The sequence below is a fragment of the Coregonus clupeaformis genome, chromosome 4, assembly GCF_020615455.1.
Source record: "Coregonus clupeaformis isolate EN_2021a chromosome 4, ASM2061545v1, whole genome shotgun sequence".
Lineage (NCBI taxonomy): Eukaryota > Metazoa > Chordata > Actinopteri > Salmoniformes > Salmonidae > Coregonus > Coregonus clupeaformis.
Genome location: NC_059195.1, coordinates 10536164 through 10553352, shown reverse-complemented (window position 1 = coordinate 10553352; position 17189 = coordinate 10536164). Strand labels below are relative to the sequence as shown.

Sequence of the window (17189 nt, the reverse complement as noted above, 5' to 3'; positions counted from 1 at the left end):
ATTGGTCTCTTCAGTTAAGCAAGTTATGGAAATAAGTCTGAATTATTTGTGCAATCCCGGTCACGAAAAAAATTATAATAATACAATCTAGACATTATTTTCCCATGCTTCTAACACTATAGGAAACTCATCCCAATCACAAAGTACAACCAGCATGATTTTGTGAATTTATTTTGTAACCGTGAGCAACTACACTTGTAGTGTTCTCATTACATGTAATCTCTCATACTGATACATTTATAAAAATTTAAGAAATATAATCTACATTGAACACAAAATAAAAATCTAGGTGTGATAATTCACTGGTCTGTTTAGTATTGTAGATTTGTAATATGGTGGACACGTGCTTGCAAGGAAGATCACAAAACTGATGCTCAAATATGATAACATGACTGTGCTTAAATAATAAAACATTCTTAAAAGCCCAGGTAATTGCAAATACCATAATGCTGATAACACACAAGGGTCATTCCACAAACTGAGTGCCTTTTGATATTTTAAGTTGAGATTGGTCACCAATATTGAATTTTAAAAGCCTGTTATATTAAATGAAGTGCCCTTTAACAGACCACATGGAGAACTCAATCACTGATTTTAAATATAAATAAAGATGTGCTAAAGTGGCTAAATTCTGCATTTTGACATGTGCCTCCGTGCACCCTCTGACTTCTAGGAAAATGTTAACCCACTTAACCCTGACATTTCTCCAAGTTTTCACCATCATTGTAAATCCCTAGTTATTTTGTTGCTTTGACAAAGCCATTTGTGAAGATGATCATTTATTTAATGTGATTAGTGATTAATTTATGTCTGTCCCTCATTTTAAGGTCAACCTTGTTACGTGAACTGAACTCCTTTTAATATGGTGAAACTATAAATGTTTTAATATTTTTTTCAAAAGAAACATCTAACAATCAAATCATAGTGTAAAAGCAGGTGAGCTGGTTTCTTCTCTTGTGGTGGAAAACTGAGCGGGTCAGGCATAACACATCAACTCTGTTCCATAGAGAAAACATTTCTGTCTAACAATTAAACATGTTTTTGTGAAGCTTGCATTCAATTGCCACTTCCTGTTGCACACAAACTTCCATTCCCCCGTCACGAGGGGATTCATGGCCGATTTAAGATTAAATCGTCAACCCTGTTACTTTATTTGGCACTTACACACTTAGACAAATGTGTTTTTTTATTAAGTTGAACGTGCTCTTATGACAATGTTAAAATTAGATGAAATCAAGTTTTTTTTAAACCAAGTTACACTTCTCAAAAGGCACCGAATTGGTGGAACAACCCACAAACACACCAGTGACTTTGGGTTTGTTTGGTTGATGGGAGAAAACCGTAGATACTGTAAATTGAGCAAATCAAATAAATGGATAAAACACAAACAGCTGGAATGTGGTTAATGTCAAAGTAATGTTATAAATATCAACATCTGATATCTGCTATAACTGATAAGTAGGAAAGTGCATAATCATAGCAAAAGGTAATCAAGCCCATTCCTCCTCCCCCCCATTTCGGAGTGTGTCGGAGAAGGTGAGTGTATTACCAACACAGCTATTAAAAGATAGTAAAAGCTAAAAACAGGGGATATCCGTTCGTTTTGTACTGGTCGTACCACTCATTCCTCTTCTTCCTCCTCCTCCTCCCCCGCCATCACCTCCACCAGGAGTTCAGCTGTGCACGTGGCCTCACCCAGACTGTTGACAGCCTTGACGGTGTATTTGGCATCGTCATCGCCGTTCACCTCAGAGATCACCAGGCTGCAGTTGCCCTCCTCGTCGTAATCGATCTGGAAGTGGCGCGTCTCTTTGATGGGCTGTTCGTCTTTGTACCACACCACCTCTGGATCAGGGTAGCCTGGGAACCACAAAATACAGACCATCTTTATACTTTGGTTGCGCCTCAAATGGCACCTTATTCCCTGTGCACTACTTTTGACCCAGGCCCATAGGACTCTGGTCAAAAGTAATGCACTATATAAATCAAATCAAAGTTAATTGGTCGCGTACACAGTTTAGCGGATGGTAGCCGGCTAGTGAGTGTCTAAGGTTCAGGACAGGGTACTGGGTGGAGGCCGGCTAGTGGTGACTGTTTAACAGTCTGATGGCCCGGAGATTGATGAACAGCTTCGGTCTCCCAGCCCCAGCTTCGATGCACCTATACAGTGTCTCCACCTTCTAGATGGTAGCAGGGTGAACAGGCCGTTGCTCGGGTGGCTAAGGTCCTTGATGATCTTCTTGGCCTTCCCATGACACCGGGTACTGTAGATGTCCTGTAGGGCAGGTAGTGTGCCCCCCATGATGCGTTGGGCTGACTGCACTACCCTCTGCAAAGCCAAAGCCCTGCGGTTGCGGGCAGTGCAATTGCCATTTCAGAATTATTGTTACGTTTATTGATCTGATATTATGCATTTTACCACAATTTCCACAACTACCAAAAAAAGTCCAAAAAAGTAAACAAAACATTTTTTTTTACATTGTTCACCTAATGAAAAGGGCCGAATTAAACATAACACTGAATTTAAAAAAAAGTTAATTTGTTCTGATTCAACAAACAATTGACCACATCACTAAAGCCCATTCATGCCTCCATGTTGGTAAGGTAATGGTTCTCTACGTTTTTCCCAATTTGAGCTTTAGTCATTTTGGTAATGAGAAGGTCAAGTGTCGTAAAGGGGGTCATTGAGAATAAGATCCTCATTCTGAAGGCATATAAGTGAAGATATTAACTAGCTCATTTAAGGACTACTCCACTAGATGATGCATCATACGTGAATAAAACGATAATTTTTTACAGCAACTTGAAAAAGTTGTTTTTACATAACAAATATTATAGTTTAATGTAAACTTCAACTAGTAGTATACAATTTTTATGATTTATGGACAAACTACAGCAACATCATTTGTGTTATATTATTAAGTTAGGTTTTTCTAAAGTAAAATTATATAAAATGACCCGATAATTTAATCCTGATGCATTTCAGTAATGAGAATTTGGGGTGAAATGTTTAATTACAGCAAAAATGTTAAATGTATTTAAAATAAGACACTGTGCCATAAACTAGGCATCTTACTCTTCAGCATGATAGTTGATTGTTGCAGATGAATCATGGTTTTCTAACTCAATTTGCTACTGCCATGGTTAACACTGGTTTCATTAGAATCACCCAGTGATGTGCACGCCGAAGAGCTTTAAGCTTTTGACCCTATCCACTGCAGCCTGTCGATGTGGACGTGCTCTTTCTGCTGTCTTGTAGTCCACGATCAGCTCCTTCATTTTGTAGACATTGAGGGAAAGGTTATTTTCCTGCCACCACTCTACCAGGACTCTCACCTCCTCCCTACCACTTGTGTCATCAGCAAACTTGATGATCGCGTTGGAGAACAGGGAGTACAGGAGGGGTGCTGAGCACACACCCGTGTTGAGGATCAGCGTGGCGGAGGTGTTGTTGCCTACCTTCCCCACCTGGGGTTGGCCCGCCAGGAAGTCTAGGATCCAGTTGCCCTCAGACCCAGGGCCCTGAGCTTAGTGAGGAGCTTAGAGGGCACTATGGTGTTGAAGGCTGAGCTGTAGTCAATGAACAGCATTCTTATTTTAATGAACAGCATATAGGGAATCAGGTGCCATTTTGGGATGCAGGCTGTGTCTCAATGGATATTCATAGGATGTAGGTAGTATTAGAAATATGAATGAGATCGAACAGATTACATCTATGGACAACCATAGAGCGCAAAGCTTACACTATGTGTGCTGCTTCATCAAACCATATTTGCCTTCCTTCTGTTTGGTTTATGTACTTCATGGCAGATGAATGGATACAGCACTTGTGATGCATGTATATGTAAATTAGGAGGCCATGATGTAAGTATATGTAAATGAGGAGTTTGTGAGACATTACCCTCAATCTTGCAGTCAAATCTGGCTGCGCTCCCCTCCACCACCTCGACATCCTTTATCACAGAACTGAAGGTGGGCTTGACCTGGGTTTTCTCCTCAGACTCCAGGAACTGGTTGTCCTCTGCGAAATATGGGACAATATTTATATATTTTTTAATGACATTGTTTTAGCCTCAAATTGAACTTAAAAACCAAAAAGTGGTGCAGAGTGCTGCTTTGAGTTTGAATAGGAGCAGCAGCTCCCTTGGTAGCACCACCTAGTGTACCAACCAAAGTGCTCCAAAAAATGAGGGCAAATATTTGCAGAGTGGCATTAATAAAACAAACACCCCAAGCTGAGTGCCATCCCCTGCTCAGGGGTACAACAAAGGTTTAGAACATTCATGAAGTTAAAAAAAACAGTTGCCATGCCACCTTCGTTAGGGGAGCCCTTCTTGGCACTGACACCTGCCAACATCGCCATGGACGACAGTCTTCCGATGGCCCGCACTGCATGTCCCGTTTTCTGCCATGAAATCAATGATGTAATCGTTACATGTCTGAGCAGTACAAACAGTCCTTGGCCTAGGAGACAATTACATCCTCCAGAAATGTTTGTACTGCAATCTTATGAATAAATGGGCTCGTTTGTATCAATTTGACATTTCCTGTTAGTTGGCCATGAAGTACAGACTAGGGTTGCGTCCCAAATAGCACCCTATCCCCTTTATAGTGCACTACTTTTGACCAGAGCTGGTCTATAGTAGTGCCCTATATATGGTGTAGGGTGCCATTTGGGACACACACACACACACACACAGTCTATGATCCTAAAACTATGCTCGCTACTACAACCAAAGCTGGATAACTTGATCCCTGAGATTGTTGCCTTCAGGATTTGTAAATTCAGTTCAAAATACAGGTCAAAGGACAAAAAAAGGACATCTCTCCACTTTCACCATCTCTACTGTTTTGTGCTCTAGTTTTCCAACGTAATGCTTGCGGTTTGTACTTTTCAACCTCATGAAATTCTTATGGACCTCCATGGTGACTGTGTAGTACAATGAGAGGTCTATTCATGTGTGAGCACTCAGAGAATGAGTTGAACTGCAGGGACTTAGTGAGATTCACTTGTCATAACCAACTTGGAAGCTCATCGAGTAGGCTAGATGAGGCAAGTCAACAATTTCAGTAGCCTCTCCTATAGCAGAATTCTATATACCATTCTCAAACGCACATGTTTTGGATGATTCATATACTGTGCCGTACTACAGTGCTTGTCTTGTTGTTTCTCTTTTAAACTATTTTATGCTGCTGAGCAAAGCCCTACTGTTAAAGATGGATGGCCATATGTTGCACTGTAACATGAGAAATGGTGTGCATCCCAAATGACACCCTGTTACCTTTATAGTGGACTACTTTTGACCAGAGCCCTATGGGACACAGCCCATGATCTGTTCTGCTTGCACCTACCTGCCATTTCCTTCTCAATATGTATTTCTTCATCCTCTCCTTGGACAGCTTCTTGGCCTCCATTTTGCCAGTGTCTTGTTTTAGCCATGGGTGTTCATAGCACTGATCACATGTTAGTCTGGCCCTACGATCAGAGAACCACATGAGCGAGAGGCATGAAGACTTCATTCTCACTGTATTCCAACACATCAGATAGTGATTTGGACATAGTCCCAAATTGCACCCTATATAGTGCACTACTTTTGACCAAAGCCCTGGTCGAAAGTAGTCTACTACACAGGGAATATGGTGCCATTTGGGAAAGGAACCATTGAATCAAAGGCAACCGTTAGCATCAGGAACCCATTAGTTTAGTCTGAGGCTGTAAATAACGTATATCTTACACCTCAACAATCTAAACAGAGACATCTGGCAGGCTGATCAAAGCATTCTACAACATTTACAGTCAAATCATGTCAGAACTGGGGCTTCATCCCAAATGGCACCCTATTCCATATTTAGTGCAATACTTTCTATGGCAAAATATGGTAAAGTAGTGCGCTATGTAGGGAATAGGGTGCCATTTGGGATGCAACCTGTCTTTAATCATGTTGTGTCTCAGAGAGCAGCACCATGGTGCTTACTTCATATCTTTCTTCAGCAGCATGGTGATGAAGTCTTTGGCGTGGTCTGAGATCTCATCGAAGGCGTCGTCTTCAAAGTCCCAGGTGGCCGAGGTCACGTTGGACAGGGTCTCGTTGTCGTTGTCCCCCATGAATGGGGACAGGCCACTCACGCTGAGGAGAGAGAAAGGGGGAAAGCGATAAAAGAGAGGATAGTGATGGTTGACCTACAAAAGGTGCACAATAACGTCTACCAAAAAACATTTCTGCTTTGCATGGAAAGCGCACCACACCCTGCCGGCCCCCTAAACCCTGCTTACTTTTAAATGATCAAAGGCCAAATTGTAGTATAGATTTCAACAAAGCCGCTGGTCTCATTGGGCACACCCAGATGTTTTCCATACTGTAGGTGTATGTCAGTACATCAGTAAAGCTTTTTATTCTCCTTGTACACTTTGAGTCAGGACTCTGGAACAGGATGGATGAAAACTAGGTTGCATCCCAAATGGCACCCTATTCCCATAGGGCTTTGGCCAAAAGTAGTGCACTACATAGGAAGCCATTTGGGACGCATCCCTAGAATCTGTGAAGCAACAGAGGAGATACGGGAGAGCCTAATTTGTAACACTTATGTAAGCAGTGTGTAATAAATATTTGTGGACCGAGGAGATCTCACACAGGTTTGGGGCACTGGAGAGTATCGCTGTGCTCTTCCTCTATATCCATTTACAGGCATAGAGGATGGAAAGGCCCGTACACTGCCTGCCTGCCTGCCTGCTGCTGGAAAGTGTCTGTTGCAGAGAGCATGAAAGCCCAGAGAAACCTGATAAAGCTGGTTTGAGATTAGGGACACCTTGTAGCAAATAGACAGTCACACTTTATTTGGATAGTCCCCTATAGATGATCTACAGATGCTCAAACGATCAACTATTACTGCAACAGCTTGCTGGGTTACAGTTAGGGTTAGCATAAGGGTTAAAGGACAATTTGGCCACTTTATAACCAGTTATGCTGTTCGTATACACCCACCGGCCAGTTTATTAGGTACACCACCCCGTTCCTACAGACAATGAGTCACGTGGCCGTGGCTTGCTATATAAAGCAGGCAAACAGGCATCCAGTTACTGTTAGTTGGTGCCAGGCGCGCATCTCAGAAACAGCCGCCCTCCTAGGCATTTCACGCACGACAGTGTCTAGGGCTTACCGAGAATGGTGCGACAAACAAAAAATATACAGTCAGCGGCAGTCCTGTGGGCGAAAACCTCTTGTTGATGAGAGGTTGAAGGAGAATGGCAAGAATCATGCAAGCTAACAGACAAATAACGGTGCAGTATACTGGCGGGTAGGAGTGTTGGGCCAGTAACCGAAAGGTTGCTGGATCCAATCCCCGAGCTGACAAGGTAAAAATCTGTCATTCTGCCCCTGAGCAAGGCAGTTAACACACTGTTCACCGGGCGCCGAAGAAGTGACGGTCGATTAAGGCAGCCCTCCGCACCTCTCTGATTCAGAGGGGTTGGGTTAAATGCGGAAGACACATTTCAGTTGAATGCATTCAGTTGTCCAACTTAATTCAGACTGTTCTGGAGGCAAATGGGGGTCCGACTCGGTACTAGACGGGTGTACCTAATAAACTGTCCGGTGAGTATATGCCCTATTGTTAGATTTGATACACATTGATGCTTTATCATTTTTGTTAGTCATACTGCACGATTCCTCGTTTTTTACATTTTGAATCTTCTGTATTGCACTCCCCTACAGCATACTACGATTCCCAGGGTGCATTTCTCCTCCCATGATGCAATGCTCCGCCTAGTTACCCTGCTGTTAGCTTAGCTGGCTGGTTATCAAGCCCAGACAAGGTTTAGTCTAAATATATTGCTTACGCCATAAGTTATGAGTGTATTTCACATTACTTTTGGGTTGTAAATATATTATAACGCTTGGATGAATGTCATGCTGAATATATGTTCATGTTATTGTCACCAATCAACTGCAATCCACTAACAAATAATAATAATTGATACTAACTAGCTACGCTAACCATAACTGCTACATCCAAAATAAGAGTATTTGCAACAATAACAGCAGCATCTTAGCGACTGTCTTAAAAAGTCCAAAGATGTAGACCTGTTAGAAGAACACAATGTTTACTATGAAATGTATAGGCAAATCATTAAGGAATCCTAGTCTCAGCCTGTGTCTTTGGTGCAAACATTAGCAATGCTAGCTAGCTAGGTAGCTAAACCTGCTGCATTTGAAATAGTGTTTTCAACGATAACAGACAAATACAGCCTCAGCGACTGTCTAAGCAACCTTCCAACAACACTGGAGGCCAATTGGAATTAATAAAAAGTATGACGTTTACAAGTCATTCAATACGAAAGTATATAGGCTATTTGGAAAAGGCACAATGACGGCTGGTCGGTGATGGTGGGAGTGGTTTTGCCGAATGGAATCATTAAAGTTTGAGCCTTGAACAGAAAAATATTTGAGTAAGCCGACTATAAATATAATAATATGGGTTTTTGAGCCTCTATTTAAAATATTTACAAATGTTAGACAACCAAGTGCAACATATCACAGGGAGTTCCAATGTGACCAGAAAACTATAGGCGGGTTATATAGATCACTAATAATTGACTGTCCAAAATGTATTGTAATAGTCATCTCAGGGATCCTACTGGAAAACGTCAGAAGCAATTTCCGGTTTTGCTCATCACTAAACAGTCAGACATGAAATTATAAAATTACACAAACTGTGTAGGACATCAGTAAATACTTCATAATAACAACCCAAATGTTGTCCTTTAAGGTTAGTGGATAGTTTGTTCAACTAATTGTCAGCAACATTTTAACTATTTACAAACCATCTATTTGGGACTATCCAAATAAAGTGTTACCATAGAAGCTTACCACAAACATTACAAATAAGAGTAGTTAGAAGGGTACTTATAATGGTAGTTCTAACTTGCTTGACACTCACAGGATGTAGCAGATGACTCCTATACTCCACATGTCTGTTGGGTAACTGATTGCTTCATAGTTGATCACTTCCGGGGCCACAAACTCAGGGGTTCCAAAAAGAACTTTCAATGTTCCAGAGTTTTCTAGGAGCACACACGGGAAGAGGGTTTCAAGAATGAACTGTTGGTGTTTAGCATTTTAAATTATTGAAAAGAAACGTCACGATTCGGAATAGAGTTGCAGAATTCCTATAACTTTACCCAAATTTTCCAGAAATCCCAGTTGGAATATTTCTGGAATCAGGATATCTGGGAATCCTCCAATCAGGATTTCTGGGAAAGTTACCAGAATTTTGCAACTAATTCTGAAATTGTCTTGTGCACATGAGGCCTGGTTACCTAGTCTGCGTGCGAGGCCGAAGTCGATGAGTTTGATGGTGCTCCCAGTCTTGTTGACACACATGATATTCTCAGGCTTCAGGTCCAGATGGACTATACCCTGCTTGTGGATGTAATGGACCCCGTCCACAATCTGCAGCATGTACTTAATAACCTCTCTCTCTGTCAGCTCAAAGTCTTCATCGATGATACGCTCAAACAGTTCCCCGCCAGAGATCCTGTAGAGGTAGAGAGAGAATGATGGTTGAGATCCTGCAATATAGATGGATATCACTGCCAAATATGAAAATCATTCACTGCATACCACATACTTGTCAAATCTAGAGTATCTCGGATATCGTTTTTCAGCTTACAAGGCATATCATCTAAAATTGGTACTAAGGACAATTGGTGTTTTTAATGTGAGTCAAGTGTTCTTGTGTCAGTCAACTGTTTGATAATGCTATAAAAAGAACAGGGGAAATGGTTCAGTCTAATGTGTTTACATGTCTAAAGTATTTGGCAAGTGAACTTTTTCTAAGCATCACCATATAAAAAAGCCAATGGTTCTGTCTGTCTGAAGTGTGTCTGGAAAAAAATATTCAGACGTAGATGTTCGAAATGGAAAACAAATAAAAGGTTATATCACTTTTCATATTCAGATAATTTTCAAGTGAAAATCCTCAAGCTCAAACTGCAAATGCACCTGTACTCATTAGTTTGTCGTCTGCTAAATAAAATGAAATTTCTAGTCAAACTAAATAGGCCTGTGTCCCAAATGGCACCTATTCTTTATATAGTGCACTACTTTTGACCAGGGCCCATAGGGTAACTGAATATCTACTCTTTGTAAGGTATAAGTTAAATTAAATATACTCACATTTCCAAAACCATGACAATGTCTGACTTGCCTTCGAAGGCATCAATGCACTGGACAAGCTTGGGATGATGGAGGGAGTTCATTATAGCAATCTCTTGTCTCACATTATCTTTCTCTTTCGCAGAGTAGGCTTTGATAAACTTTCCAGCCCAATGCTTTTTCGTTGCCTTCTCCAAAAGTTTAAATACTTGTCCGAATTTCCCCCTACAACATAGAAGACCAAAATGTTTTTGGGGAATCTGATACAGAGGATGGATGAGAGGCATGCACAGCAGGCCTACTACAGATAAGTGTCAATGTAGATAAATGCTTTGCTTTAAATATATATATATATATATATATATATATATATATACAGTGAGGGAAAAAAGTATTTGATCTCCTGCTGATTTTGTACGTTTGCCCACTGACAAAGAAATGATCAGTCTATAATTTTAATGGTAGGTTTATTTGAATAGTGAGAGACAGAATAACAACAAAAAAATCCAGAAAAACACATGTCAAAAATGTTATAAATTGATTTGCATTTTAATGAGGTAAATAAGTATTTGACCCCTCTGCAAAATATGACTTAGTACTTGGTGGCAAAACCCTGGCAATCACAGAGGTCAGACGTTTTTTGTAGTTGGCCACCAGGTTTGCACACATCTCAGGAGGGATTTTGTCCCACTCCTCTTTGCAGATCTTCAACAAGTCATTAAGGTTTCGAGGCTGACGTTTGGCAACTCGAACCTTCAGCTCCCTCCACAGATTTTCTATGGGATTAAGGTCTGGAGACTGGCTAGGTCACTCCAGGACCTTAATGTGCTTCTTCTTGAGCCACTCCTTTGTTGCCTTGGCCGTGTGTTTTGGGTCATTGTCATGCTGGAATACCCATCCACGACCCATTTTCAATGCCCTGGCTGAGGGAAGGAGGTTCTCACCCAAGATTTGACGGTACATGGCCCCGTCCATCGTCCCTTTGATGCGGTGAAATTGTCCTGTCCCCTTAGCAGACAAACACCCCCAAAGCATAATGTTTCCACCTCCATGTTTGACGATGGGGCTGGTGTTCTTGGGGTCATAGGCAGCATTCCTCCTCCTCCAAACACGGCGAGTTGAGTTGATGCTAAAGAGCTCCATTTTGGTCTCATCTGACCATAACACTTTCACCCAGTTCTCCTCTGAATCATTCTGATGTTCATTGGCAAACTTCAGACGGGCATGTATATGTGCTTTCTTGAGCAGGGGGACCTTGCGGGCACTGCAGGATTTCAGTCCTTCACGGCGTAGTGTGTTACCAATTGTTTTCTTGGTGACTATGGTCCCGGCTGCCTTGAGATCATTGACAAGATCCTCCCGTGTAGTTCTAGGCTGATTCCTCACCGTTCTCATGATCATTGCAACTCCACAAGGTGAGATCTTGCATGGAGCCCCAGGCTGAGGGAGATTGACAGTTATTTTGTGTTTCTTCCATTTGCCAATAATCGCACCAACTGTTGTCACCTTCTCACCAAGCTGCTTGACGATGGTCTTGTATCCCATTCCAGCCTTGTGTAGGTCTACAATCTTGTCCCTGACATCCTTGGAGAGTTCTTTGGTCTTGGCCATGGTGGAGAGTTTGGAATCTGATTGATTGATTGCTTCTGTGGACAGGTGTCTTTTATTTAGGTAACAAGCTGAGATTAGGAGCACTCCCTTTAAGAGTGTGCTCCTAACCTCAGCTCGTTACCTGTATAAAAGACACCTGGGAGCCAGAAATCTTTCTGATTGAGAGGGGGTCAAATACTTATTTCCCTCATTAAAATGCAAATCAATTTATAACATTTTTGACATGTGTTTTTTTGGATTATTTTGTTGTTATTCTGTCTCTCACTGTTCAAATAAACCTACCATTAAAATTATAGACTGATAATTTCTTTGTCAGTGGGCAAACGTACAAAATCAACAGGGGATCAAATACTTTTTTCCCCTCACTGTGTGTATATATATATGCCATTTAGCAGAAGTTTTTATCCAAGGCGACGTACAGTAGTTGTGCATACTTTGTTCATATGGGGACCCCAAGCGGAAATCGAAACCACGACTCAAGCGTTACAAGTGCAATGCTCAACTGACTGAGCCAGAGGACCACAATTAAATCAATGCTTTGCTGACCAACATGTTTATAGGTGGGTACTCACGTTCCGAGCCGCTCTTCCACATCATACAGATCTTTGACTTTAACATCTGTTCTAACAGTCACATCTCTGTAGTCTGGCTCTTTGTCTGAAAATAGGAACATTACACTTTTGAGTTATTACAGTGTATATGCTTAGCCAGTCATAACACATAAGTACATTATAAGGCATTATAAAGGACGTAATAAAGCATTTTACATGTGCTTCATAGGCGTTAGACATATTTTTTTTAAGGAAACAATTACATCTAAACATCGATTATTGGATTAGATTAGACATACCTTCATCATCCTCAACCTCCTCCTTTTCTGTTCGATAAAATAAAATAAAATGTGTCGTTAGTCATTAGTATGAATTAATAATCATTAGTATGAATCAATGTCCGACAATGTCAAAGAAAACAGCTTGTTAACAATGAGTGTGATGATAGTGTTACCAATGAGTGGTAGTACACCATAGACCCCACTAGGGGGAGCTCACCCTCTATATCCTCCTCTAGCATTGTGACAGGCTCAGACTCGGCACTGGGCTCGCCGATACCGTAGATATTGACAGCGCGCACCCTGAACTTGTACTGGCGTTGACCCAGCAGATTGTGAACATTATAGAAGGTGCTGTTGCAGGAGATCAGATCCTTCCACTCGTTGTCCACAGAATTCCATATCTCCAGGTTGTAGGACTGGACCGCGCTGCCCCCATCGTAGGTGGGGCCATACCATGACAGCGTGAGGGTGGAGCGGCGGATGTCTGAGGCTGCTGGAACACGTGCAGGGGGATCAGGTTTGTCTGGAATACACAGAGGTCACACAGAGCCACCCAAGAGGTCAACACTGAGTTCTGAACACTGGTCTGGGTCCGTGCCAAATGGGCTGCATTTCAGTCGCCATACTAGGCCTTTCAACAAGCCACACAAAACCATGTTTACATTGATGTGAAACATGCTCTAGGCTTAGTCCCAAATGTAACCCTATTCCCTATATAGTACATTACTTTTGACCTGAAACCTATGGGCCCTGGTCAAAAGTAGTGCACTATATAGAGAATAGGGTTCAATTTGGGACACAGACCTAGAGTTTGCGGGTTGAGTTAGTCGACTCGTGAAGGTTTGGACAGATTGGACTACCAGTCCCAGGATCTGATAAATGTGCTGTGCAAGATTAACCACCTGAGACAGGAGGATCAAATGATAACAGTTCCAGGAAGGACATACAAACCTTCCATTCACCAATGTCTGTACTCAGTAGTCACCATGCACACAAAAGCACAGCCATGTTGGTAATGAAAAAATATATTGTCTGGCTATAGTGGCTACCTTCTGAACCACCAAGTCCATTCGCCAACAACAGTTTCACCATATCCAGTCATGGCAGGGTGTCCATTAAAGGCACAGTACAGGAGACCGTACTTAAGAGCAGATGATCAGTGAGCAGTGAGGTAGGGAGTCTCCACACAGGGAGTCTGGATCAGTTTTATGTACTGCCAATGTCAGACGATATGCCCCAGACTGTCTGCTAGCTACAGTACACTTTATTCTCCCTGCTTTGTTGAAGGGGTGGGTGACATGTTACACAAGCTGTTACAAGCATACCCCCACTTAATCCCCAGTGCTCCTTGTAAAATACCAAACGAATCCACCCCAAAGAGCACAGCTTGACACCAGCAGGCTTGCAATGGGGGACGAGTCAATGTCACTGCAAAAGGGGCCACAAATTATATGAAACAATTCAATTCTAAACCTCTATACACCATACATGCAGTCCAAGGATGTAAAAGTAACTTCAGGATCATATACATTAACAAACATCTAAGTAGCGGGCTGCTTTTACCAGTGTCTAACAAGCGCTGTGTCTCTGTATGCTATTAACAGTTTTCCGGGCACATAAACAGCAGCTCAATAACTCTTCTCCCAGGCTGCTGCATATTCCCTGAGTCAGGCTGGATACACTCCACTCTGACAGAAGTGGCAAAGGGGCTCATTAAAGCAACAGCTGAAGAGAAAGCACAGCCTTAAAAGGCCATTGGAGATCCCTGCAGTGGCTTGTTAGTGTTAGGATCTAGAGAGCTCGAGCTGGCCGGCCTGCGTACCTTCCCTTCCCCAACAACATTCCCCAAAGCTACAGGACTGCCATTTTTTACGAGAGACAAACATTACAGGTAGCAGAGCAATTTAAATCATGCATTATAGTAAATATAATTTTACACAGGGAAAGACTCTTAGTTGTCTTGTGAATCTCAATGATGGAGCTAAAAATGGCGTCACTGCCTAGCGCCTACAGGCCAAATTCAATACGGCCTGATTTGGATAAATGGAACATACCAACAACGGTGAGGTTGAGAGCAGCCTGTCTCACGCCGTAGTTGTTTCGCAGCTCGACGGTGTAGCAGCCACAGTGCTCCTGCTGGCTGTCGGCGATGGTCAGTTTACTGTTGGACTCAGTGGTTTCAATGGTTAAATCACCTTTGACCTCTTGGATCTGCAGACAAAACCACCATAAGGTCAGTCATTACACGGAGAAGGAAATGTTTGATAAAACAGTATTCAAGGAGCTACATCCTTGAGTTAGTATAGTGTTATTAAAAATATATATATAAATAATTAGAAAGTGGACATGGTAGATAACTTCAGATGATGGTTAGAGTTGATCATAGACGGGCAGAGCAATAGAGTCAATGCTCAAAAAAATAAAGGGAACACTAAAATAACACATCCTAGATCTGAATGAATGAAATAATCTTATTAAATACTTTTTTCTTTACATAGTTGAATGTGCTGACAACAAAATCACACAAAAATTATCAATGGAAATCAAATGTATCAACCCATGGAGGTCTGGATTTGGAGTCACCCTCAAAATTAAAGTGGAAAACCACACTACAGGCTGATCCAACTTTGATGTAATGTCCTTAAAACAAGTCAAAATGAGGCTCAGTAGTGTGGGTGGCCTCCACGTGCCTGTATGACCTCCCTACAACGCCTGGGCATGCTCCTGATGAGGTGGCGGATGGTCTCCTGAGGGATCTCCTCCCAGACCTGGACTAAAGCATCCGCCAACTCCTGGACAGTCTGTGGTGCAACGTGGCATTGGTGGATGAAGCGAGACATGATGTCCCAGATGTGCTCAATTGGATTCAGGTCTGGGGAACGGGCGGGCCAGTCCATAGCATCAATGCCTTCCTCTTGCAGGAACTGCTGACACACTCCAGCCACATGAGGTCTAGCATTGTCTTGCATTAGGAGGAACCCAGGGCCAACCGCACCAGCATATGGTCTCACAAGGGGTCTGAGGATCTCATCTTGGTACCTAATGGCAGTCAGGCTACCTCTGGCAAGCACATGGAGGGCTGTGCGCCCCCCCAAAGAAATGCCACCCCACACCATGACTGACCCACCTCCAAACCGGTCATGCTGGAGGATGTTGCAGGCAGCAGAACGTTCTCCACGGCGTCTCCAGACTGTCACATGTGCTCAGTGTGAACCTGCTTTCATCTGTGAAGAGCACAGGGCGCCAGTGGCGAATTTGCCAATCTTGGTGTTCTCTGGCAAATGCCAAACGTCCTGCACGGTGTTGGGCTGTAAGCACAACCCCCACTTGTGGACGTCGGGCCCTCATACCACCCTCATGGAGTCTGTTTCTGACCGTTTGAGCAGACACATGCACATTTGTGGCCTGCTGGAGGTCATTTTGCAGGGCTCTGGCAGTGCTCCTCCTGCTCCTCCTTGCACAAAGGCGGAGGTAGCGGTCCTGCTGCTGGGTTGTTGCCCTCCTACGGCCTCCTCCACGTCTCCTGATGTACTGGCCTGTCTCCTGGTAGCGCCTCCATGCTCTGGACACTACGCTGACAAACACAGCAAACCTTCTTGCCACAGCTCGCATTGATGTGCCATCCTGGATGAGCTGCACTACCTGAGCCACTTGTGTGGGTTGTAGACTCCGTCTCATGCTACCACTAGAGTGAAAGCACCGCCAGCATTCAAAAGTGACCAAAACATCAGCCAGGAAGCATAGGAACTGAGAAGTGGTCTGTGGTCACCACCTGCAAAACCAGTCCTTTATTGGGGGTGTCTTGCTAATTGCCTATAATTTCCACCTGTTGTCTATTCCATTTGCACAACAGCATGTGAAATGTATTGTCAATCAGTGTTGCTTCCTAAGTGGACAGTTTGATTTCACAGAAGTGTGATTGACTTGGAGTTACATTGTGTTGTTTAAGTGTTCCCTTAATTTTTTTGAGCAGTGTATATTCAATACATAAAGGGGTGGACTGGTACAGACTGGTCCTTACTGGTTTGCGGAACTTGAGCCAGGTGCAGTTGATTGGCGGAGCGCCTCCAAACTTACAGAGAATTTCCACCTTCTCTCCTGCCAGGATCTTCATGTCGTCCGGGAACTGAACGATCTGAGGAGGTATAGCTGGATGACAGATGCACACACACACACACACACACACACACACTTCAGCCAGGAACATCTCCATCCATTATCAGAACAAACCTCCAGGTAAAACCAGCATTAGGTACTCATTTGGCTACCCCCGTCCACTGTTTGTCCATTCATCTGGGGGCTGAGATGGGTTGGCAGGCCCCTGACTTTCCGCCTTTGCCTCCACATCATTGTGTTGCTAACGCCTTAAAGCTCCTCTGCAAGCTTAACGCACAACTGCAACAGCTGCTGGGATTGGGCCTCGCGCTCTCCTGGCGCGTGATCTTAGAGGCCAGGTTTGATCTTACAGCATGGTTGGGGGGGGAGAATCTCCGATTGCCATTACATGCACACCCAGACCTCTGCCAGAGCAGGGATCAGCTCTCAGAGAGCAGCTGGCTACAGCCAGTGTTTGGCACACGAGCTAGGCCCTC

General features: G+C 43.0%; 1 protein-coding gene across 2 annotated transcripts in view; it reads right to left on the bottom strand.

Moving 5' to 3' along the window:
• Window positions 1-902: 902 nt before the first annotated feature.
• The window catches only part of LOC121551681 (myosin light chain kinase, smooth muscle), a 113036-nt gene continuing 96749 nt past the window's right edge, over window positions 903-17189 (bottom strand). For both annotated transcript variants that reach the window (XM_041864397.2, XM_041864404.2), the window contains 13 exons: window positions 16619-16746; window positions 14652-14808; window positions 12815-13120; window positions 12616-12642; window positions 12338-12422; window positions 10176-10379; window positions 9317-9534; window positions 8938-9061; window positions 5976-6128; window positions 5353-5476; window positions 4315-4405; window positions 3902-4021; window positions 903-1860 (listed from right to left, as the gene is read on the bottom strand). In XM_041864397.2, coding sequence (XP_041720331.1) covers window positions 1622-1860; window positions 3902-4021; window positions 4315-4405; window positions 5353-5476; window positions 5976-6128; window positions 8938-9061; window positions 9317-9534; window positions 10176-10379; window positions 12338-12422; window positions 12616-12642; window positions 12815-13120; window positions 14652-14808; window positions 16619-16746 — 1976 coding nt within the window. In that variant the 3' untranslated portion in view covers window positions 903-1621. The remainder of the gene's footprint in view (window positions 1861-3901; window positions 4022-4314; window positions 4406-5352; window positions 5477-5975; window positions 6129-8937; window positions 9062-9316; window positions 9535-10175; window positions 10380-12337; window positions 12423-12615; window positions 12643-12814; window positions 13121-14651; window positions 14809-16618; window positions 16747-17189) is intronic.